Source organism: Tauraco erythrolophus, chromosome 2, assembly GCF_009769465.1.
Source record: "Tauraco erythrolophus isolate bTauEry1 chromosome 2, bTauEry1.pri, whole genome shotgun sequence".
NCBI lineage: Eukaryota > Metazoa > Chordata > Aves > Musophagiformes > Musophagidae > Tauraco > Tauraco erythrolophus.
This window is the reverse complement of record NC_141466.1, coordinates 105,082,522-105,104,520: the sequence shown is the minus strand read 5'-3', so window position 1 is coordinate 105,104,520 and position 21,999 is coordinate 105,082,522. Positions and strand designations below refer to the sequence as shown.

At 38.3% G+C, this 21,999-nt stretch overlaps 1 protein-coding gene across 1 annotated transcript in view; it reads left to right on the top strand.

Annotated features, from left to right (window-relative positions):
* MTA3 (metastasis associated 1 family member 3) overlaps window positions 1–20,892 on the top strand; it is a 143,031-nt gene extending 122,139 nt beyond the window's left edge. Inside the window, exons 18-19 of the mRNA XM_086628920.1 lie at window positions 4,086–4,240; window positions 20,757–20,892. Of these exons, the coding sequence (XP_086485046.1) occupies window positions 4,086–4,240; window positions 20,757–20,892 (291 nt within the window). The remainder of the gene's footprint in view (window positions 1–4,085; window positions 4,241–20,756) is intronic.
* Window positions 20,893–21,999: the final 1,107 nt, after the last annotated feature.

Genomic DNA, 21,999 nt, shown 5'->3' with positions numbered 1-21,999 from the left:
TGTGCTCCTGCACACTGGCAAAAACACGGGAAGCTGAAAGGTCCTTGATGTCTCAGTATCAACTATAAACATCAGAGCACTATCAACACTCTTCTCATAAGAAATCCCAGACTAAATCCAAAACACAGAGCTCTTTTTGCTGCTAAAAACTAACTCTGTCCCATCAAAACCAGGACAGAATTTTTTTATTGGATGTAATGTTGCCTGAACCAGAGCTCCGTTAGCCTTGCGAAGATTTTCTTTCAAATGCACTCAAAGATTGGTTTTCTCATGATGTCTTTTGAGCATGGAACAATTTTGTCCTAGAGATATAAGAGATCTCAATAAATATACCCAGATTAAGATGAGGAAAAACTTAAGAGAAAGGAGTCATTCAGCATGGAGGAGGATTTGTCCAACATGCAGTTAGCAAGCTCTGGATAAAGCTCCTGCCGCTCAGGTGCTGCTCTGTGATCTGCCACTGGTATGTGGACTCTTGATACCAGTTGTTTTGTTGCAAAATCACAGCACATCTTATTAGTGATGTACGCAGTCGAAATCAAAGTGCCAGCTGCTAATTGCAGACAGCAGTGCTATGATGAAATTATTGGAACTTTCTGCGTGCAGTGTTTTTGAATGAATAGGGCTTCTGTGGTGGTAGAGATAGTATTCCTATTCCTGAGGCTTTCATAACCTTTCTAGCGTAACTGTGTGCTAGAGGGGGGAAATTTAAAATCATCATAATTAAAAAAAAAAGCATTTAACAAATACTTTGTATGAAAGTTCATTTTGCTCTTGGTGTTGATATTAGTATGACTGTGGCATTGAATGCTCATTTTTATACACAGTGGTAAATATATTTTTTGAGAGGAACTAATGAACTGATTTTCTACTCGAGAACTTCAATTCTTTTGATTAATTAGAAATTAAAGATAATATGGTCTCTAGCGCAGAGTGGAGAACAACGATCTCATTTTCTCTGCCCTTAAGTGAAATGTAATTAATTTCTTCAAATAACTGGAAAGGACTGGGGGGAGAACAGAAATATAAGAGAAATTTCTAACCAATATTATGCAACAGAAATGAGATTATATTGTAACCGTTGCACCATTTTCTTTTAATGTTATCTCTTGCTTAGAATAAGAGTTATGGTCTAGTAAAGGCAGACAAAGCAGAAGTTCAGAACTAGTAATGACATCTGTCTCTGCCAGGGTAAAAAATATTATGAAAAAACATATTTTCCATCAGGTTTAACTGTTCTTCAGAGTTTATGCCACAGGAAATACACTTTTTGTACCTTCTATGTTTCCTGAACATTTTTTGCCTGTGCATGTTGTCTTGGGTAAAGGAAACATTCAGTGGTGTATTAGAAAGGAGCTGTCGTGGTTTAATGTGGCTGGCACTAAACACCACACAGCTGCTCGCTTGCCGTCCCCCACCTGTGGGGAATAGGGAAGAGAATTTAAGGGGAAAAAGGAAGGAGACTTGTGGCTTGAGATAAGAACAATGTAATAATAATAATAATAAAGTAATAATGACAAAATAATATTAATAATATTGTATGAAAAAATATAATAATGCATACAAACAAGTGATGCACAGTATAGTTGCTCACCACTCAGTGACCAACATCTGTCCCATCCCTGCAAGTGATCCTGAAACAAATAGGTCCCGACATCGCAATGCCGGACAAGTGAGAGGCCCGAAAAGAGAGTGAGAGAGAGAAAGAAGTCTGGGAGACTGAGAGAGCCCTCAGAAGAGACTTCCCAGTCAACCCTCATCTCTATACTGGCCATGACGTTGCATGACATGGAATACTCTATTGACCCATTTGACCCTAAGTCTAAGTTCAAATCATAAGAGAAGCTGTGGACCCTTTGCCCCGGCTCTGCTCCCCACAGCCTGTTGTGCTCCTGCACATTGGCAAAACATGGGAAGCTGAAAGGTCCTTGATGTCTCAGTGCCAACTATAAACACCATTGTGCTATCAGCATTCTTCTCATAACAAATCCCAGACTAAATCCAGAACATGGAACTCTTCTAGCTGCTCTGCTAAAAAGAAAAACTAACTCTGTCTCAGCTGAAACCAGGACAGGAGCCCAGGAAAAGATATAAACCATTGTATTTGGTAACTTAAACCCATTTCTATCGGAGGAAGCACAGCAAAAAATTGCCATTTGAGCCCTTGAATGTTTGGCTGTAACATATGGCACTGGCAATTGCCAGGTAAAATAATAAGTGTGAAATTTGGTGTATAACAGTGTTTTCCATGTATGAATTCTTACTCACTTTTTGAGTCCACTTTATACACTAAGAGATTGTCAGTTAAATACCTTTATGAATTTCTAAATTTATTCATCCAAACTTTATTTCATCCAAACTGTATTTTATCCTGAATTTATTTTAAATAACAACAGAATTACTTCTAGTAGCATGTCCTTTAGTTCTTCCTCCCCACCAAAGCCAATACAAAAAAAAAAAATGTGAATACCACACTGCAGTCTAGACACTGAATGAAAAAATGGAAAAAATTAGGCAAATATTTAGAGAGACTAAAAAGATTTACAGCCCTGTGTACAGCAACAACTAAATTCACTGTAAACCTTGTTTGTTTCTAAGGAAAAGGAAAATAGTTTAGCTCTAACAAAGAGTTATATGGGACACACTCAAATTTGATGTCTCGGTTTTTTTTGTTGTTGTTTGTTTTTTTAATATCAGATCTAAGGAATCATAGAGGAGATTGTTCAGTTATTTGCACTAAAACAATGGACACTGGAAGCTTTTGTTGAATGCATAAGATTTGTCCTACTGGAGGGAGCAAATGATGTGGATCAGGGTGTGTTGAAAGTTGTGGCATAACCTGAGTATAATGCATTGAGTACAAGTGTGAGAATTGTGCAGAAGAAGTGAGGCCCTTGTATTTTTGACTGTTATGTTTTTATGACATGATTTAAGAGATCAGTTTTGCATTCCATTCTGCTAGTCTTTGTGGATGCTACCAGCCCCTTCCTTACTCAATGACTGTGGAATTAATCCCCTAATTAGTGGGTACTCCCATGAATGTGTAGCATTATGTGCATTTTAGGAATATTACAAAAATGCCATCGATATTGTGGAATACTGGTATTATTTCACTAAGAAAACAGTACTTCTTCCTAAGAAAATTTGCTGTTGAATTCACATGGGAGAAAAAAGAAAACTTTCATCTTTGTATAATGTCTTCTATCATAACTGTTTTAATCAAATAGTGTTATTAGTTAGTCCTGCTGATAATCAATTATGTGGGAAACAAGATCTGAATTTCCAAGATTAATATATTTGTCACAGGATATGTTACCTATAGACTGTATAGAAAACATTATTTTCACTCTCTCCTTTTCATGTATCAGACGGCAGCTTCTCTCATTAGATCTGAGTACTTGCTCTCATTGCACAATTATTCTGCATAAAGGTTTTATGGAAGATTAATGCGTTGTTTTATGTTTAATGTTTTCTGTATTAAAATGAATGCAGGCATATTGCAGTCAGCTCTAATATGTAATGACTAGTGCATAAACCTAGAGAACCATGGCACCAGCACGACGATACAAACCTTTGTTATCCTGCTTCTGTTTAGGTTAGCAGCAGGACCAAACCCCTTGGCTTATTCAGTGACTTTTATATAAAAAAGACAGACAGGCAGAGCAAGAATCCATGAAGTAAGAAGTATGGATTTTTAAAAAAATGCCATACTTGGATGAAAAAACAAGTCTCATCTCTCATTTGTTAAGATGCTGGGGTTTTGCCCAGAGAATGTGAGTTCTCTCCTAAAATCAACCGTTTTCTCTTGCGGAGCTGTTTAGTTCATAGCATTGATTCATGCCTGAATTTCACTTTGTATAAAGTGGCATTAGCAATAGTTGATTTAGTTTTTAAAGAGCTTTAAGACCTATGGCTAAAACACGTCAATGCGCACAGGGTGTTATCTGACCCCCAGGCACTGGTTGAGGAAGACTAGCTGTGTTTCGAGAAGGGTGCTGTGTGTAGGCTGCCCTTTACAGCAGAATTAGTTAACAGAATTTTGCTTATTCTCAGGCAAATATCTTTCCCTTTTATTATGATTTCAGCATGCTGCTCCCCATGTTCATATGACTAATGGTAAGGCCTTGCAAACCAGTGCAAGTGCCATTAAGACAAGCACCATTCCAGTGATCAAGAGGCAGAGGCAAAATTGGCTTGATGCTTCAGATGATGGTTTCTTTATAGCTACAGAAGAGACCAGGTAAGAGAAATGAAATCTAAGCAGGGAATGAGGTTTCACTTCGTACATGTTATTGATGCACTATTTGAAAAACAGGTTTTGACATTATTGTTTGAGGTTGTATTACAGTGAAGAGCAACGTTACATCAAAACAAACACCCAACTTTGCATCTCTTCCATACTAATATTATCGTTATTTCACTACTAAGATTTATTCAGTGAGGGCTACTTCTCTGTGGCAAACTTGAGATCTTTTTAATTTTTACTAATTTTAGTTCATATACAATGAAGTTTAAGGTATGTCAGCTTATTCAGCAAAGTGTAAATGCATCCACAATGTAGGTTATACTCTGAAATTTTCAGAACTTGAAAAGTATGTAGCACACAATAGAGAAATATACATCAGATAGCATCTTTTCCAGGCTAGAAATTTATTTCCTTTAAAAGCAACTAAGATGATAATATTTTTCAGTCTTTCATATACAGATTAATTGGTAAAATTTAATGAGCTTTTGCTTTTCCCAGTAGAGCTTGATGTCATGGAATAGTCACTAGTTTTCTGGATGTTCCTCTGTTATTGTCTTCCCCTGTTAAGTTCTGGCCATTCCCTGATTTAATTCAGACTAAGACAAAAAGTTATAGTCTATTTTTGTAAGCTGTGGTTGCTGGGCCTGTTATTTAGAAACCTTTAAAATCTTGCTTAAGCAAGGGGATTGTTAGGGCAAATAACATCAGACTGCTTGTCACTTTTGTGATTATTTCACAAGCCCAGAAAAGCTGGTAGTTGAACGAAAATGTAAATAATGAGGGAAGAGAAAGAATATATGTAAATGTAGGGCTAACAAAAGAAAATGTGCATGTTTAGTCCCTATTCCCATTAGTTCCTTCCCTGCCTCAGGTGTGTTTTCTCCTTTCCAACTTTTTGCTTTGATTCCTTCCACCTTTACTCCAAGATTATTTAGAGGAGACGGTGTAGCTCTGTCTCTTGGCTCTCACTTGCCTCTGGCCTTTACAGCTCAAAGTGGAAAGTACTGCCTGGTTCTGCTGCTAGGAATGCACTGCTGCCCAAGACAACAACTAAATGCTCTGCACTTTGTGAGAAGAAGGGAGAATAGGGAATGGACACTGGTCCCTGACAGCCAGCCTGTCCTGTGATAGGAGTTCACATACCTGAGCATGGTCATGGCACAGTTGAATGCAATATAATTGCAATAGTGAGAGATATCTAGGGAGGAGACATTGGTGAAAAAGCAGCAGACGATTTATCCAATTCTGCCATAGAATGAAAAAAAACCCCAAGAATCAGTTGCTGGTTTGCAGCCATTGGGTGTTTAAACATGTTCAGAGCAGAGCAGAGGGGCAGAATCACTTCCGTCAACCTGCTGGCCACGCTCCTTTTGATGCAGCCCAGGATACGGTTGGCTTTCTGGGCTGCCAGCGCACATTGCTGGCTCATGTCCAGGTTTTCATCCAGCAATACCCCCAAGTTCTTCTCAGCCGGGCTGCTCTCAATCCCTTCATCCCCAAGCCTGTATTGATAATGGGAGTTGCCCTGACACATGATAATTACAGCAAAAGGTAAAACATTTTCCAGTATAATTACAGCCTGCAAAAGGGAAAATATTTTTCAGTATAATGCTTTGTTTGCAACAGTCCATAACAATTTTCATTTCTCTGTCCTAAAACATTTTTATTTGTTCAATGAATTAAGGTTTAAGATGTATATTTCTATAAAAATCAAGTGACGAGTCTAGAGGTTAAATTTGCTCAGACATTTAGCTAAAAAAAATTATACTACAATAATTGATTTGGAAAAAAAAATGTAATATCACTGCTAAACTAAATAAGGTGCCAGTGTATTTCATGCTAACCAAGCCAATGATGCAAAACATGAGCATTCTAGATTTTATTATCTATCAATAGGTAAGATGAATATATGTATTTATGCCTATAGCTTCATTTTGTAAAGTATATTAAAAGAAATTATCATCCTCCTCTGAATTTAAGCACCAGTTGTATTTTTCTAAAGTTAAATATTGTTTATCTAATTGCTCACCGATTCCAAATATTTGTAGTGATGAATGAGTAGGGAGGTAAATATTCAGAGGCGTGAAAATAACTGTAGAAATTATGTATCATATAAGCTTTTCAAGGTAACCCTTGGAGTTACCCCAGAATTTTAGGGCAGTGCTCGTCACTCCTCACTCAGGCCACAGTTCAACAGTGCCTGCAGGTACCCTTAAGATTTAGTGTGAGACTGGAGTTTACATCTGAAGTTCAACATATTTTAAGTGCCAGTCTGCTCCTCAGAGTAGAACAGGAACAGGAAGGTACTTTTTATCAGTTGTCATGTGCATCCTCATACATTTCAGCTTTTCTTTTCTTTTTCTTTTTCTTTTTTTTTTTTTTAAGCTGTAACTATTTGAAAGCAATTTCCACCCCTGTTGTGTGACAGTATCTGCACATCTGGGGAAAAATACCAGTATAATTCCGATATACATTCCACTCTCTCCAAGCCCAGAGGCCTCTGCAAAGCTGGGCTGCACATTAGCACGGTGCTGAGCCCCAGGCATTGCAGCCCCTAGCCCATTTGGGGAAGGGACAGGGTGAGTTTGAATCTGCCTACATACTAGTGCCATGAACAAATCACCCATATAAATTTCTTGATTGATCTGTGTCTCTATCTATCTCTAGAGATCCCCTTCCTGAATAGCTATCCGCATGCTCGGTGAATTTTACCAATAAATACAGAGGTCCCCAGCTTTGATGTTTCTGTGGTGACAGGCTGCACTCTTCATTCAAAAACCTTCCTCGTGCCTGTGTGAGTGCAGCTTACTTAGGATTTCCAGACTTCTGTTCAGTCACAGGCTAAAAGCAGAGATTAATCTAGGCAGAAAACCAGGTGACGGTTCAAGAACACTTACCTTCACATTACATCATAGTTTTATGTTGACCTTTGCTGGATTTAAGATTTTTGTGTTTTCCTTTATTCTTACCCTTTTTGAATGAAAAAGGAATTCTTGTTCCCTACCACGAAATAACTTGCTCAAGATTTTATTCTAAAGTGCAAATCTATTTGCACAGTTCATTGAAAAATCACTCTTTAAGGAGCCTTACACTTATCACTACTCACCAAGGGAGACTCCTTATTTCTTTTTAATATACTTAGATACTAGCTGCTAGGATTCTCCTAGCAGTAGGTGCATGCTTTAGGATCAATCAAAAGTCTCCTAACTATAAAAGAATTTTATTCAGGACATTGTACTAAATCACCTTTGCTGTAAGGAAGCTTTTTGGATTTTATTCCACTTCTGTTGGCTAGTTGTGATGTGGATTCTGTTGTAGGCCCTGTTAGAAGTTAATGTAGAAAATGACTATATCGTGTGAAATTAAGTTCCTTATCCTGAGTTAATTAATAATTGAAAAAAAAACAGGACAGTTCATATTATAGTCTCCAGAAGTTTAATAAAAATGTAATATACCAGCTTAATATCTGTTCAGTTATATAAGACATAATCTATGAATAAAATTAATAGTATAGCTGTTGGATGTCAAGGGAGATGGGTCTGTTGATTAAAACTTTTCTTGCCAATTTTAGGTATGCAGTGTGCATACGGTTCCTATACACATGCTCTGTCCGTAACAGAACGCATGTGCATGCTAATGATCATACTTGTATAGGGACAGCTAAAACAGTGTGGAAAATGAAAATTTCTTTTCAGCATTTGCGTTGTAAGAAATGTGTGGAATGGGTTATAGCAGCAGATTCCATATGCTTTCCCTTCATGGGCCAAAAAGCATATTTGCGTGTAGAACTGCAGTTGAATGACTCGATGCTTGTTTCCTTTCAGTGCTGAAGCAGTTAGAAACCTTCTCACGGTAAGTGCAACTCCATTGGGAATGAGTTAACTGCAACTGCTAAAATTAGAGCGTGGTCTTTAGCTGTTACCAGCAGACATTGCTTCCTTTTTGCTGATGAAATGATTTGAGAGGCATCCCTCTGGCAGCATTATATAGGCAATTTTCATATTCTTCACTTTATGTGCTTTCTCTAAAAGAAAAAGCTTCTCTTGATTTGTTGAGGTTCTATGTAAGGATATCACAGTTGCTGCGATAATTACCTGACACCACTCACTTTTATTTATGCATGTCTCATAGCACACACAAAAAGCTTAAAACCAAAGTTGCATGTTGGGAAAGAAGAGAACATGAGGCTGACAACCAGCTTCAGCAAAATATTGAGTCTTGCCTTGCTGTCAGTGGTCTGGTTCTCTTGCAGAAGTGGAGGAGAGCCATGCTAGTGCTCGCAGCCCTTCCAGCTCATGCATACGCCGCTGGCACTCTCTGCATTGCAGCTTTCTCAGTGTAAACCCTAAACTGTACTTTTCAAAGCCAAGTGAAAACTCAGGTGAACCAAACCAGTACCAAGTATCACCAGTATTAAGAGTTGTGAATGACCTGGCCTTGACCCTTCTCCCTCCCATGTGTGTTTTGATTGATGCTTAGGCAAGGTCAGGTGCCATGTTTGAGTTACCACTTGAGTAGCACTTTGCTGGGAGAAAAGGGAATAGTGGAGGAGTAAGTCTTCAGTGCCCGGTGTCTGACTTACAGCGCACAGATGCGGGTCTAGGTCAGAGCCAGAGTTCCTGTGCTAACTGCTCTGCTCCTTCTTCCTCTTCACACGTGCAATTTGTATCACAGAAATGTTCGTAGGTATGTTTATTCTTTCTTTTTTTCAGTTGTATGCAACTGTGCAAAAAAATTTGCGCACCAAAAAAAGTATTTTTAATATACGCTCAGGGATGACCTCTGCTTTTCATAAAGATGACGCAATTTGATTTGAATTTAGATCCTGGTTTTGAACTTCACCATACTTGGATCCAGAGCATAGCACATTTTCATTTTTTACCTGCATGGCACTGTGGCCATTAGACCCTGACCCTGTAGCCGACTGCATGAAGACGCCTGGCCGCACCCTTGGAGCATCAGCTACAAGCCTGAGAATGTGATGCATCAGCTACTACCCTCTAACCAAAAAATCAGCCTCTAAGGATATAATTTTCTGGTTCCTTTCCTTCTTCTGTATTATATAGTTGTCATGTATCTTGAAAAGCAGGGATTACAGAATGTATCCCTTAGAATTATGTCTAATCCTCGCTGATAGGATTGCAAATATCTTATTGATTGTCTGCAGCTGAGTACAGGTGAGCTGACAACCATTTCCAGTCACTGTGATAATACTGCACATTGGGAATCTGGGGAGGAACTGTCCTTGCCACGGTTTAGGACTGGTCCTACTTGGCTAGCTACTGTTCAGAGTCATTATGTAGTCCTGAGAGTGAATAATAGTTTCTGTGAGCTTTCTGTTATTTTGACCTTATTTGGTGTGGACTGCTCATGAATACTATGCATTGTTCACACTTGAAAAATCCTGCTTCTTCTCTGAGCTTTACACGAGATACTGTGATACAAGATCAGAATCGCAACCAGCATGATAGAAACTAGATCATAATCTCTTGCCATTTGTTGTTTCTCATTGAGCAGCTTTCATAGACCTACAGATATTTTCTTTCACTGTTTGTCTACATGAGTTTTTCCTGACTCCTTTTAATGGACCTACTAAGTCTAAGTAACGCTACTATGAGAATGCAAAAGTTTGTTTTTAAAAGCAGAATAATTCCATGAAGCTAAAATCAACTAATTTGAAGAATCTGATTTTTTTTTTAACATATAAAAGGAATAATAGATATATACATGGAAAACACGTACACAACAAAACCCAAAGTTCATTATAAATTGTGCCATTAGTTAGAGCTGGTAGGTTTGTAGAGCATACGGTGCTATGAGTTTTACTTTATCAGTCTTCAGAACAAATGAAATGCAACCGTTCTGGTTTGGAGCTATGTGTTAACCTTCTCATGGTGTAAGATGAAGTTTCGGTGACATTGCATGAAGCTGCTCTCCCTGTATAAAGCTGTGTGGTAGGGGAAAGATGTTGCAGTGCTGGAAGTGCTTACCTAGGACTTGGGAAAATGTGACTCAGTTCCCCGCTCCCTCACAGACTTCCTGTGAGACCTCCCACAGGTCTTCTAAGTCTGTATCTCTAAGCATTTTGATGCCTAACTCCTCGTATCAAAATTAACAAAATGCCAAACTGCTTTGTTGAAGATTTGGAGACAATTATTGACATGCCCTCTGTTCTTTGCCTGAAGCATCAGTTGATGAGTACTGTGTTCTTTCATAGGTCAGAAGCCTTACAGGAGATCTTTCAGAGAAAACTTTTTACCTTTATTGGTGATAAAATCTCACGGAAATGCCACCCACAGGACTCCAGAAGCTGTTGACTGAATCTGGGTGATTTGTTAGTTTCAGAGGTGTCTTCACTGATTAGCAGGTGAAAATTAATTAGCGCACGGCTTCGATGATGACCACAGGGAGACTGAGGCTAAGAACAGATGGTTGTAAATGACCTAGTTACTGCTGCCTGAGGAGTCACACCGCTGGCTCTTGCGAAGTGTTCTTGTCTGATCCTACCCTGTTGTGAGCAGAAATTCAAATACGCTGCCTCTCTGTGGTGGCTTAGATACCAAAGTATGTTTTGCAATTGCATCTTAGGTGGGAGCTTGAATGTGGATAATTCACATGACTCAGCTAAAGAGCAGTGACACGTTTAGAGGTGTTGCTCAACCGCTTACGATCTTCTCCCCTCGCTTTGACAAAAGTCATTTAGCATTGTGACAGTAGCTGCAGAAGTAGCCAGAGCATTTTATATTTGGGAGGGGAAATACAATTACTGACATGAGACTTTTTGCAAAATGTCATTGTCTTGGGAAACTTGGAGAGAAAAACCCCCACAACTTAAATGAAACAAGATAGTAAATGCATTAAGGATTGCCTTACACACAGATATTGGTGGAGAAGCTCCTGTATAAGTACTTAAGTTTTTCCAAAAACCCCATTCACTTTGTTAGAGCTTCCAGACCCAATTCAGCAAAGCTCTTAAATGCGTGCCTGGCTCCCACTGAGTACAGTCCGTCAGCTAGAGTACATCGCGTCGTCAGTAATACACCCCATATGTCAGGTGTTAAATTGGGATGTCATGCAATTTTTTTAACCTGTTTTCTTATGGTTCTTGACAAATTTTGAATTTCCTGCAGTATGGTTGGCCATTTCAAAAGGTTTTCCTTCAGAAGCTGTCTTTTGTGTTTGTGTAGAGGATTTGATGTAGCTGAACCCAATCTTCTTTACAGGATGTTTTAACTGAAGGGCTTAGGGCTTAGCTTTTTGTTAGCTTGCTGCTGAGCTTTTTCCTAAATCCACATCCCCAGTGGGAATGTGTCATCTTGTGATATTTGGTCGTCTTCTATTGTGGGAGTTAAAACCAATTTGGTTTTGAGCAAGAATAAATTTTTCTATAAAGAAGCATCTTTGACTGGGAAGCCAGTTTCTCTTTCGAAGCTTTGGGAAACATACACAGTAACAATGAAAATGCTAACCTGTCAGACCAGCATAGTCTTCTGCATATTTGGGTATCAAATAGAAGATAAAGACAAGATTAATTACACAATTGTTACCTATAGCAATGCTGGAGTAACACTAGTTTAGGACTAAAATTACTCTGCTCTCACTGTTCCTGTGCCTAAACCATGGAGGTTTATCACATTAAATCTTAGCTATTGATGATCATAATCCTCAAACGCTGCACAGTATCAGTCTTAAGAAATCTTTTTTCCTTTTTACAATTTCTGTGCCATGTGAGCAATAGTAATTAGTAGAAACTGGACACAGGGTTAAGAATTATTTCCTCTGAAGGCAGAGAAATACACAGCAGTAATGTGCATGTAGATACTAGTTAAATCTTGTGGTAAACACACTGTTGCTAAAGTTAAATAGCAAACAAGATGTTAAAACTGTACTGTGGTGAATATGTTCAAAAATATGATGCCAGTGATCCTCACAGTCTTAATGTTCACAAGAACTGCCCTCTAACTTCCATTATAAGTTTTCCTGTATTGTTTTCATCATTTCAAATTACAGATAGAGGACTTGCTTCTGAGCTAGTCTATGTTTCAGTGTGTGTATTTAATAATTTCTTCTTATTATTTTCCTCTAATGGTTTGTTGGATTTTATTATTTTTTTTTTAAATTCATTAAGATCTTTTAAATGCATGACCCTTTGGCATCAATGTAAGTAAGGCTGTGGAAAAACAAATCTCTTTTTGTGAAAAAGCTTGCATAAGTAACTACATAGGCATCTTAAATTTAAAATACCAAAGAGAACATATTGACTGTGACAGACAGTCACGGAGATAACTACCAGTTCTTGTCAAACATCTAAGGAGAAGCGGCTGGCTGTTTTCCTCACTTGTGCTATGGATAGAGGCTAAAACATTTACTTGACAAAATACAATAGATGTGTTGTTCTGGTGGAAAAAGCACAGATCCACACTTTAAAATTCCTAAGTTGCCTTTGTTGCTTGATGTGAGACACCAGACAAGTCATTTAACTGCTGAGTAGCTCCACCTTTTCGTCTGTAAACTTGAATAATATTGATGTATACCTACTCTTAAGGATGCTATGTGGTTTTTAATTAGCCACTCCAGCAAGCAATATGAGATACTGACGTGAAAAGTGCTGGCCATAAGAGTGGCGAGCAGGATGAGTGGCAGAAAATGAACTCTAAGAGACCTTTGGTGACATGAATAGTTAAAAAAAAAAAAAATCCATCCTTTGAAATAAAGCTGACTTTAGAAATCAGCGTCAAATCATTCTGTGGAAAAGCTTTCCTCTGTTGATGCCACAGTACAGATTTCTAATCCATATTCTGCATGAGAGCTTCTGTGTGTGGAGTAAATGCTGATTATGCAAGAGATTGATGGTGTGGAGCAGAGCCCCAGGGCGTGGGTTTGTGAGGGAACTTTTGCTCTTCGACTGTTTCCGATAAGAATGATTAATTTTGGTTTTCAGCCCTCGCTTAATAGCAAGTAGCCAGAATGCCAAGAAGCTCCTCCAAATATACTCTATTGGTGCATACATTGTTCCAGGAAAAGTATATGCATAATTGATAAAGAGGAAAAGTATTGTCAATTTTTTTGAGCCTCAGGTAATATTATAAGCTGTAATACTGTAAACACAGTGTCCAGGCCAAAAACCTCAGGTGAAACCTACCCTGAAGTAATCAAACAAGGTAAGGAAAGAAAGAAACAAAAATACTAATCAAAAACCATACAAACACTTTTGTGTTGAAAGAGTTCTCCTAATAAATAAAATACTGAAGTAGTTTAAATGGGCTGTTTAAAGTGTGTCAAAGTTGGAAACAGCAACAAAAGTAAATGATCCTTTTTTTTCCCTGTGAAACATCTAATAGAAAATTTTCTGTTATCGTGGACTTAAAGAAGCATGTTTGGTTAACACAATATTTTTGAAAGTTTTCAACATAGTATTTAATGTTTCTGGGGAAATGGCACTTAATTTGTAGCCCAAGGTCGGGAACAGAAGTTGTATATTCTGAACATTCTTGTAGTCTTAAAGTCTAGGAGAATGCTGGAATTGTGAATTAATATGCAAGATGTTTGGGGAGTAGTTGAAAGCAACGTTGCATTCCACTCTTAGCCAACTGTGCTGCGTCTTCACTTTAATTTCTTGCCTATCTCAGGAAAAAATATATGCTGCCACGTGGGTAATATTTTCATCTAATAGTGGGTGATGTTTAATCAATATACAGAGTGGCCATCCTTCTGCAGAGTAACTGCAAGATAATGAATATTCTGATTGGTAGAGCATAAAGTTATGTAGTGTAGGAATTCGCCCACACCCTGCTGATATAGTTAGGAAGAATAAAGGAGTTGCTTTGAGATCTTCTGGTGTTTGTGCCTGTGAGCTGTAGAAAGCTTTCTGGCTCCATGGATTCCCAGGGTGCCTATGTATCGACAGCTTTGCAGTGATCCTGTGTGTGCGTTCATGGTGAGGAGAGGTTAAGTACCTCTTTCTTTTAATAGAGCAGGCTTCATGCCTTAAAATGCCTGAAGTCGATGGTAACTAAGGAGAGGCTAATGAATTTCAGATAAGGTACAGAGCAGCTGTCCCATAGCTCAGGTTACAAGCCTGTTGAAGCCCCAGCCATTGTTTTTTTTAAAGAGCATGAATAATTTACTTTTTACTCATTCCATCAAGCTACCTTTGCTAGGTCTTACAGGTTCTTATCCCCTCTACTGAGCTGGACACTGTGGTGAAATGCCATGAATCCATAGCCTTCCTCCCTTCTTCAAGGGAAAAACCTGTCTGAGGAACGTGGCTCTGAGCATCCCTTGGCTGTAGTCACTGCTATGCAGTGCACAAAGTGAGATAATGCCACTGATGAGCTAGCAAAGCTCCACTGAAGATGCAGGACAAGTCCTGATGTTGAGCTCTGTGGTCTCCATCAGTCCTACCGACTAGATGAAGGGATTTTTTTAAACCTTTGTACCTACCACTGATCAGTCTGGTAGGGCCTCCGTGCTGCTGGCTTCTGCGAGAAGTCAGCATTGCACCGAAACTGGTGTGTAATCGTTTTTGTCCTAGCCATCTGCAGTAGGTAACTTTAGGCTTTTGGTGGTAAGTACCAAGCTCACAGATGAACTGGGAGGATAATTTCATTGCTGATCATTAAGATTTAGATTTAGTCATCATGTGATGACTGCTGTATGACAGCATCTATTTATAATGTTTCTTAGGAGTTAAAAGTTTTTCTCAGTTCCAGCATCCAACTGAAAAATGAATAGTAATACTGAGAACTGAGGCACATACTAAGGCTTTGCACTTCTTTAATTCTTTCTCTCTGAGCATCCTAAACCACTTTAAAATATTAATGAAATATGCCATTTTCAGGGGAAATGAAGGCATGGAAAAACCTGTTGAATGAGACGATTTTTTCCAAAAGCCATGCCAGTTGTTTACAGTAAAACTGGATATAAATAATTTCAATAATGGGTAAGGTTCCTGTTCTATGCACTCTAAAAATGCAAAGAGATGATTTCTGCTCCAAGGAGATTTTGGTCTGAGTATTTTGAATCAGCAGCAGGTAGAATGAGACAGAGGTGGCTTGTGCCATGCAACATTGTCAGGCGTGACAAGGTCATAGAAGTGTGTGCCGTAAACATTTGACCTGGGTTTTTCCTCCTAGTAAAGAAAACACTCAAGATTATTTATTGCTTTATATATATACATAGTAGCTATAAGCTGTTGCTCTGAAACACAAAACACAATAGAAGCCCTGAAGGTGGTGCAATACTTGAAAGTACTATATTAAGCTGTTTAGGAAGATCTGACACTGTAATTTGTAACTGGTGTGTCTGTAAATTATTGTTCATGGAGAACAGTTTTGCTCTGTAAATACCGATGCCAAGCTGGAAGATAAACACCAGCAGAGGAAAACATTTCCTTGCTAGGAGGAGAAAAATAAGACAAGCTCTTAAAACATTTAAATGGTGTTGGCATATCTACAGCAGCACCTCTTTAATCTTATAAAGGTACCACTCTATCAGCTATCTGTCTTAGTTTTATAATGCAACTAAATGGCTCATGGCAACTACTTTCCAGTAGCCTAATGCTTATTAAAACACTTCCAATTTGTTTTATAAATGACCATTTCACAAAGGAGCTTATTTTTAAAAAGCATATTGTGTCAAGCCACTTCTGCCTTCCAAATATGTTTCTCCTTCTTTCTGCCATTTTGAGGTTAGGTTAGAACTTTCATGGAGTATGGGTAAGCTTTAGCCTGAAAGTGCTGAGGGGAAAAATAAAAGATGTCTAAAACAGCAAGCCAGATAGACAGTTAAATAAAATACTTCTAATTTCCACACAGGTAGAAATATAGAAAGTGCTGTGAGTCAATCAGTCTCTCTGTAACCTGTCAGGTTTCTAAGGATCTGTGCCTACAGCTTCATCTGAGTTCAATTCTGTTTGAGCAGACTCAGCATTGCACATGTTTTGGCCTTTCACTTTATTTAAGAGCCTGTTGAAATTAATAGAAAGCCTATCAGCCTCCTAAGATACTACCTCCCCTCCTGTAATTTAATCCACTGAATAGTTATAGTGTACCTCTGGATACAAGAAGCCCGCAGAGAAATGAGTGATAATTAGGTCTAATAACCCCCAAGGAATGATGGTCATTTTTCAAATAGTTGTTTTTGCTGACTGGCCTTGAGATTGCACAAAATGTACATTGCCCTGGAGCAGCAGCAACTTCATGAATCTGTCTGGGAGACTTTTTTTTTTTTTATCATTAGTTTAGCTTTTCTCCCTGAATATCTCAATGGTTAGACTGATTGCAAGTTTCATGTAAAACTTGTGCCAGAATGCAAAATCTTGCCTTGCTGTGAAGTCTAAAACTCCACCTCCTTCCAGGGTTGGCAGTATTTTGTACACCTGGCACAGTTAAGTTACTGTTTACAATTGGCAAGTCATACCAGAATACTTCACCCCAATCTAGAGATTCGGTGGAATTTCAGCCGTGATTGTCCAGGGAATCAGTTCTCTTACACCTGCTGCTGGCCTGTGCTTATTCCTCATGCTACCAGCAACAATTGGGCAATGACACATTTCCACAGCACTAGGTCTTTGTTTATAAAGATGTTGCTCAAATGGCACCTGTCTAAGAAGGACTAGGGAAAAAATATCAAACTAATTTAGGTAGAGCATGAAACATAATATTACGCCCTTCCGTTTAAAACTCTGTAGCCAGGTTTGTGTGAGACCCTTAGTATATTTCCCCCTTCATAGGAAAATGTTTGTTTCTTTCAAAACGAGGTTTTTCATGTGCTAAAATGTCAGTGGGCCTTTACGTGCAATTAATTTATCTTACAGTAAAAACTTCTGCTATAACTCGAATTTATTTAGTATTATTTCTTAAGTCCTGTTGGTACTGAATAGACTAAAGTCACTCTAGTGTAGAGGAGGCAATATTGATGCACAGTGGTTTATGTGTAGAAGCAGTAACAGACCAGTATGCCCGTCATCGACAGAGCTAAAGCAAGCAATGCCTTTAACTCCTATTAGAAAAGGCTTGAAAAACACATTCTTGACTAACATCAACTGAACGTCACCTTTCTTTTGTTCAAGTTTAAAAATCGCTGTTTTGATGTGTGACATAATTAGAGCTGGGAACTTTGAGACAGCTTTTACAAATGAGAAATTTTGTTACCAGCTATCCTATTCCTGAGAAATCTGGACAAAATAGATTATACAGGATTGTGCTTAGCTTCGCCAGATGGTTAGTCACATGAAATTCACTTAGATTCTGAGAAAGGGTTAGTTCGTTGAAATGTTTTGCCTGATTAAATTTAAGCATGTCGTAAATGCCTTATACAGCCTAACTATTATTCCTACCCAGGTAGGTTGCAGTCTGTGTATGAAACTTGCAAAGATAAATCTTAATAGTACATGGTTCTTATGTACATTTCCATATTTCCGTGCATAGGTGCCAGGGTTCTTGCGTACCTTTATCTGCAGTTTCTAGTTGAAGTGTCATGCAGACGTAAAGAATTTGTCTTATTCCTGCGTTAGCAGCAGTGCATCCCATTTGACATAAAAATGAGCACAGTGGGCTTTATATACCAATCACCTATTAAAAGTTTGATTCATTCTCATACCTTTGGTCTCAGGAGGGCTAGAAATACAATGCAAAGGCTTTAAAGTACTTTTTAATTCGCATTTCAAATGAAGTCTGTAACGCATCATACCTCGAGCGCTAGTACAAAAGTCAAGGGAAAAAGCAGGGGGAAATGGCAATTACTCTTTCATAACAACTGCAAAGGATGTTATCAACGCTACAGATATTGAAGGCATTACTTGCCATGGCCAAATAAAAGCTTTATGTAATTAAAACATATGGCTGGTATTAACTGAAAAAGGGACAGGAAATTGAACATCAAAGGTGACTCTGCCCTTAATTCACTGTATCGTTGAGGGAGGGAAGGGAGTGTGTTGAAGGGCTCTGAGTGAAAAGGGTGAGGACAACCTTATCTTTGAATTTCCTGCCTTTCATCAGCTGCTATTACAACCTGCATGTTTAAGTGTTAAAAAAACACTCTGAAACATTATAAAACCTGCCTCTCAAAAAGGTTGACTGTATTTAGATGCTAAATTCTTCAGTATAGAGAATCAGTTCTCTCCACCCTCTATATTTATTTTTTTTTTCAGTAAAAAGAACAGTTTTGGCTTCTACTTTTGGCTTCTAGTTGCTTAAATATTATGTTTAATGAAGTGGGAATTTCCATTCTTCCAATTTTGTTTCTGAAAGGCTGTATCCCAGAAAACTGGTTTCTGGAAGCATTTTCACAATCTTGTTTAAATAGAAGTGCTGAATTGTCTTTTTAGAGCGCATACCAGACTAGTTCTTCTGATGCTCTATATAGAGCTACTATCATTTATACTAAGCGAGAATTTGACTGTCTTTGTGGTTTGCTTGATGTAATAATGTGATGACTCCCCCTTTTTTGTTCTGCCTTTCTTCATGCTAGTTTCAAACCAGCATTTAATAACTACATTTTATGACTTTACTGTCCTTACAAAATAATCACAAATTATAATCCCAAATACTTTACTGTCCTTACATTTAGTGTCAGTTGCAAATTGGTTTCATTAGTAGGAACCTCTTGGCAGTTTATGAAGTTGCCGTATTAAAAATTCAGAAGGGCAAACAATTATCTAATATTTTTGTAAACCATGGCCTTCTCAAATGATTAATGACCACATTCGTCTGTAAATAAATACAAAGTTTTGCAAACAAATATATCAAAAAGGTTCCAGTTCTGTAAGCTTTTGCTGGAATGATCCTCATTAATAATCAGTGTGGATAACGGCTATTGTCTATTCACATGAATTTATAAAACCTAACTGTCTTATTATTTTAGAAATTTGTGTTTCTACCAGTCTCGGGTTACATTTCTATGATCTTACTATTCTGGAAGGTATCTTGTCAATCGGTTTAATATCTTCTATGGCTAAAATTAAGATGACCATGTAAAGCAAGTACTCAAACAGTAAATTTGTGTCTCTGTGGGATTGTGTAAAAAGCCTAAACTTAACTTTCTGGTGATTACTTTCCTCTTCTTCTGTTGTGCTTATTACTGAATGATACTAAATCCTAATTTGATATTCCAGGCCATGAGATGCTGATGATATCCTTTCAGGCAGCTAAAATTAATACTTTTTTGCATGCTTTAAATATGTTAACCAAAATATATGTATTTTTCAAGCTCCCTTTAACCTCTAAGAGCACAGTATATGCTCCTGATTTTTGACTTTTTGTTTTGTCTTTGATTATGTTCTCTTCTGTGACCCAGTTACTGGACTGGAAGCTTACATTCCTGGGCAATACTCGCCCAGTAACTAAACATATGTTTGAAATTTAATATGCAAATTGTGATTTTAGTATTCCATAGAATTTATTTTAAACTGATCCTGTATTTTCAGTGTCACTTGCCACCATTTTTCAGTTTCAGAGTTAACAGCCCATTAAAAGGAAAGGGGCAAATCACTTCCTGAGTTACCATCTCAAAGCCTTGATGCGAGTAGGCACATCGTCATCCTGTAGTTTGTAGTCAGGTCACATTTTCAACTTGGAAGGTTTGAATTAGAAAGTCTGGTCTCATGTAGTGTTAGAGGCCTCAGCTTGCTTTAATTCATTTCAATAAGCTCAAAATCTCTGTAATCTATAAAACTGCCTAAACAAAAGCTAGGATTCTCCACTTGAGTGAATTCAGAAAATAAGTAGTTGGTAAACATCTATTATTCAGGACTCTGCCAATGAAGATGGTTCTTGACATACTCTGTGTATGTAATTTCTGTATTTTCTGATACTCTACCCTGGGTACGCTCAGCATTGAGATTATTGATTTATAATAGTAGAGAGATAGAGCAGTTGGAACATAACAAAGCTTTTTGCTTCAGAATTAACTGTCCTTGGATGTATAAGATTACAGTACGAACAATATGGCCACCTGTAGTTAATGTTTGATTTATCATCTAAAAGTCTAAAATTAAAGTGCATTTACTGCACCTGAAAGGCCGTAGTACAAAAAGCCCAGAGATTCAGGTCATGCGTTGTCTGCAGAACAGATAGAGTGAAAATAACAACAGTTGCTCCCAGTCCATCACTTTTACAGAGGTAACATGTTCACTTGGATGCTAATGAGGTTCTTTCTTCTGTGGTCTGTCATTCCTGTATCGATATCACATATGAAGATTCACCATTGAACATTCTGGCCCAAGATTTCATGTAATTAAATGTTATTGTCCAAATATTGTCTAACACCAACTCACTTTTCACTGAGCAATTACCAGTTGTTAGTTGGAGACAACTGTGAATCATCAGGTGATGGACAGGGCTCACTCTTGTTGACTGCAAGTCTCTTTTCCATGAACTAACCTTCCTGCTCTGGTAAGAGTATTTGTTATGTTTGTTATTGGCTCTTGAGCAGTCTTCTGTTAAAGACTGAAATTCACGTCTTCTGTTGTCTCTCTCTTCTTTCCCTCCTTTCTTCCTTTTCCCTACAGAAGAATCCGTAAGAAGTTCACCAGATCACAGCTGAAAAGAGCTTCCAGAACGCCTTGTTTGCCGATCATTGCAAAGACAAAGTCTCTCATAAACAATAGGCAGGCACGAATAGAGCCAGGAACCATCATGCACTGAAGATATAACAGCATCAGCACCATAATCATGTCAGAATCATGTTTAATTGTGAATGCAGATACAACAGGACCTTCCACGTCTTCGAGACAGAAAAACTGTATGGACAGAGCGTGGCTGGGTTCTGTGTACTGGGCAGGATCCAACAGTAGCCCTTGTCTTCCCTTGTCTCTGCAAGGGCTACTTCTGGTTCACTGTGCAGGCCTGTCCCAGGTTGTCCTGCTGTTCCCTCCGTTCCCAGTCATCAGCATTGGCTGGTCAGAGAGGGACTATTTGCACTGACCACACTGAAGGAGTATGGATGCAGAGTCGACCCACCACATTTGTCTATGCCTTCTAGTGGCTTGATACAAAAATATGCAGCTTTCAAAACTTCTGCAGTGTCTTTAAAGCAGGATTTATCCTTGAGGGACTTGCATTTTCAAAAACAGCTGCAAACTTTGGGTGTTCATATTTTTCAGTATTGGCTTGAGTCACTTGGGATTTGATTTTCTGAACTCCTGACTGTCCAGACTCTGAAATGAGGACAGGGAGTTGTTTAGCAGTTCTGAAACTTAGACTGAATTAAGAAGTGCCCATAATTAGTGGACAGTTTTCAAAATGCTGGCCATATTTGCTTTAGTTAACATCCTGGGAAGTATTATGTGTGCCAGTGAACATCCAGCTGCACTAGTTGCATGTGTAGGAACTAGTCACATTGTCTATGTATTTGCAAACATCCACTTACTTCTTTGGGTATTTTTTGCTTTTCTTGAAGCCTATTCTGAATAGTGAAAACCAGCAGAACACCATTCCCAGGAAAACATGAAGAAATAAAGTATTTCCTAATAGAAATGTCTCTCCACAAAATAATTTCTACATTTTGATACGTCTGGTTAAAAAGATGTCTTGCAGAATGCTTTGAAGTTCCTAATTGTAAGGCTACAGGTGGATACTTACCATGGAGAGGTGATGTGCCTTTTGAAAATACTTGTAGGAAACTGTCAGTCCTCCAGAAAGTGGGAATGGCAACAGCGGCAGGTCTTTTTTTCTACTCAGGTACTTAGAGGTGAACAATCTCTGCCCTACTTTGAAATCCAGAGGCAACCAGTGTGTAGCACTGCTGTGTAA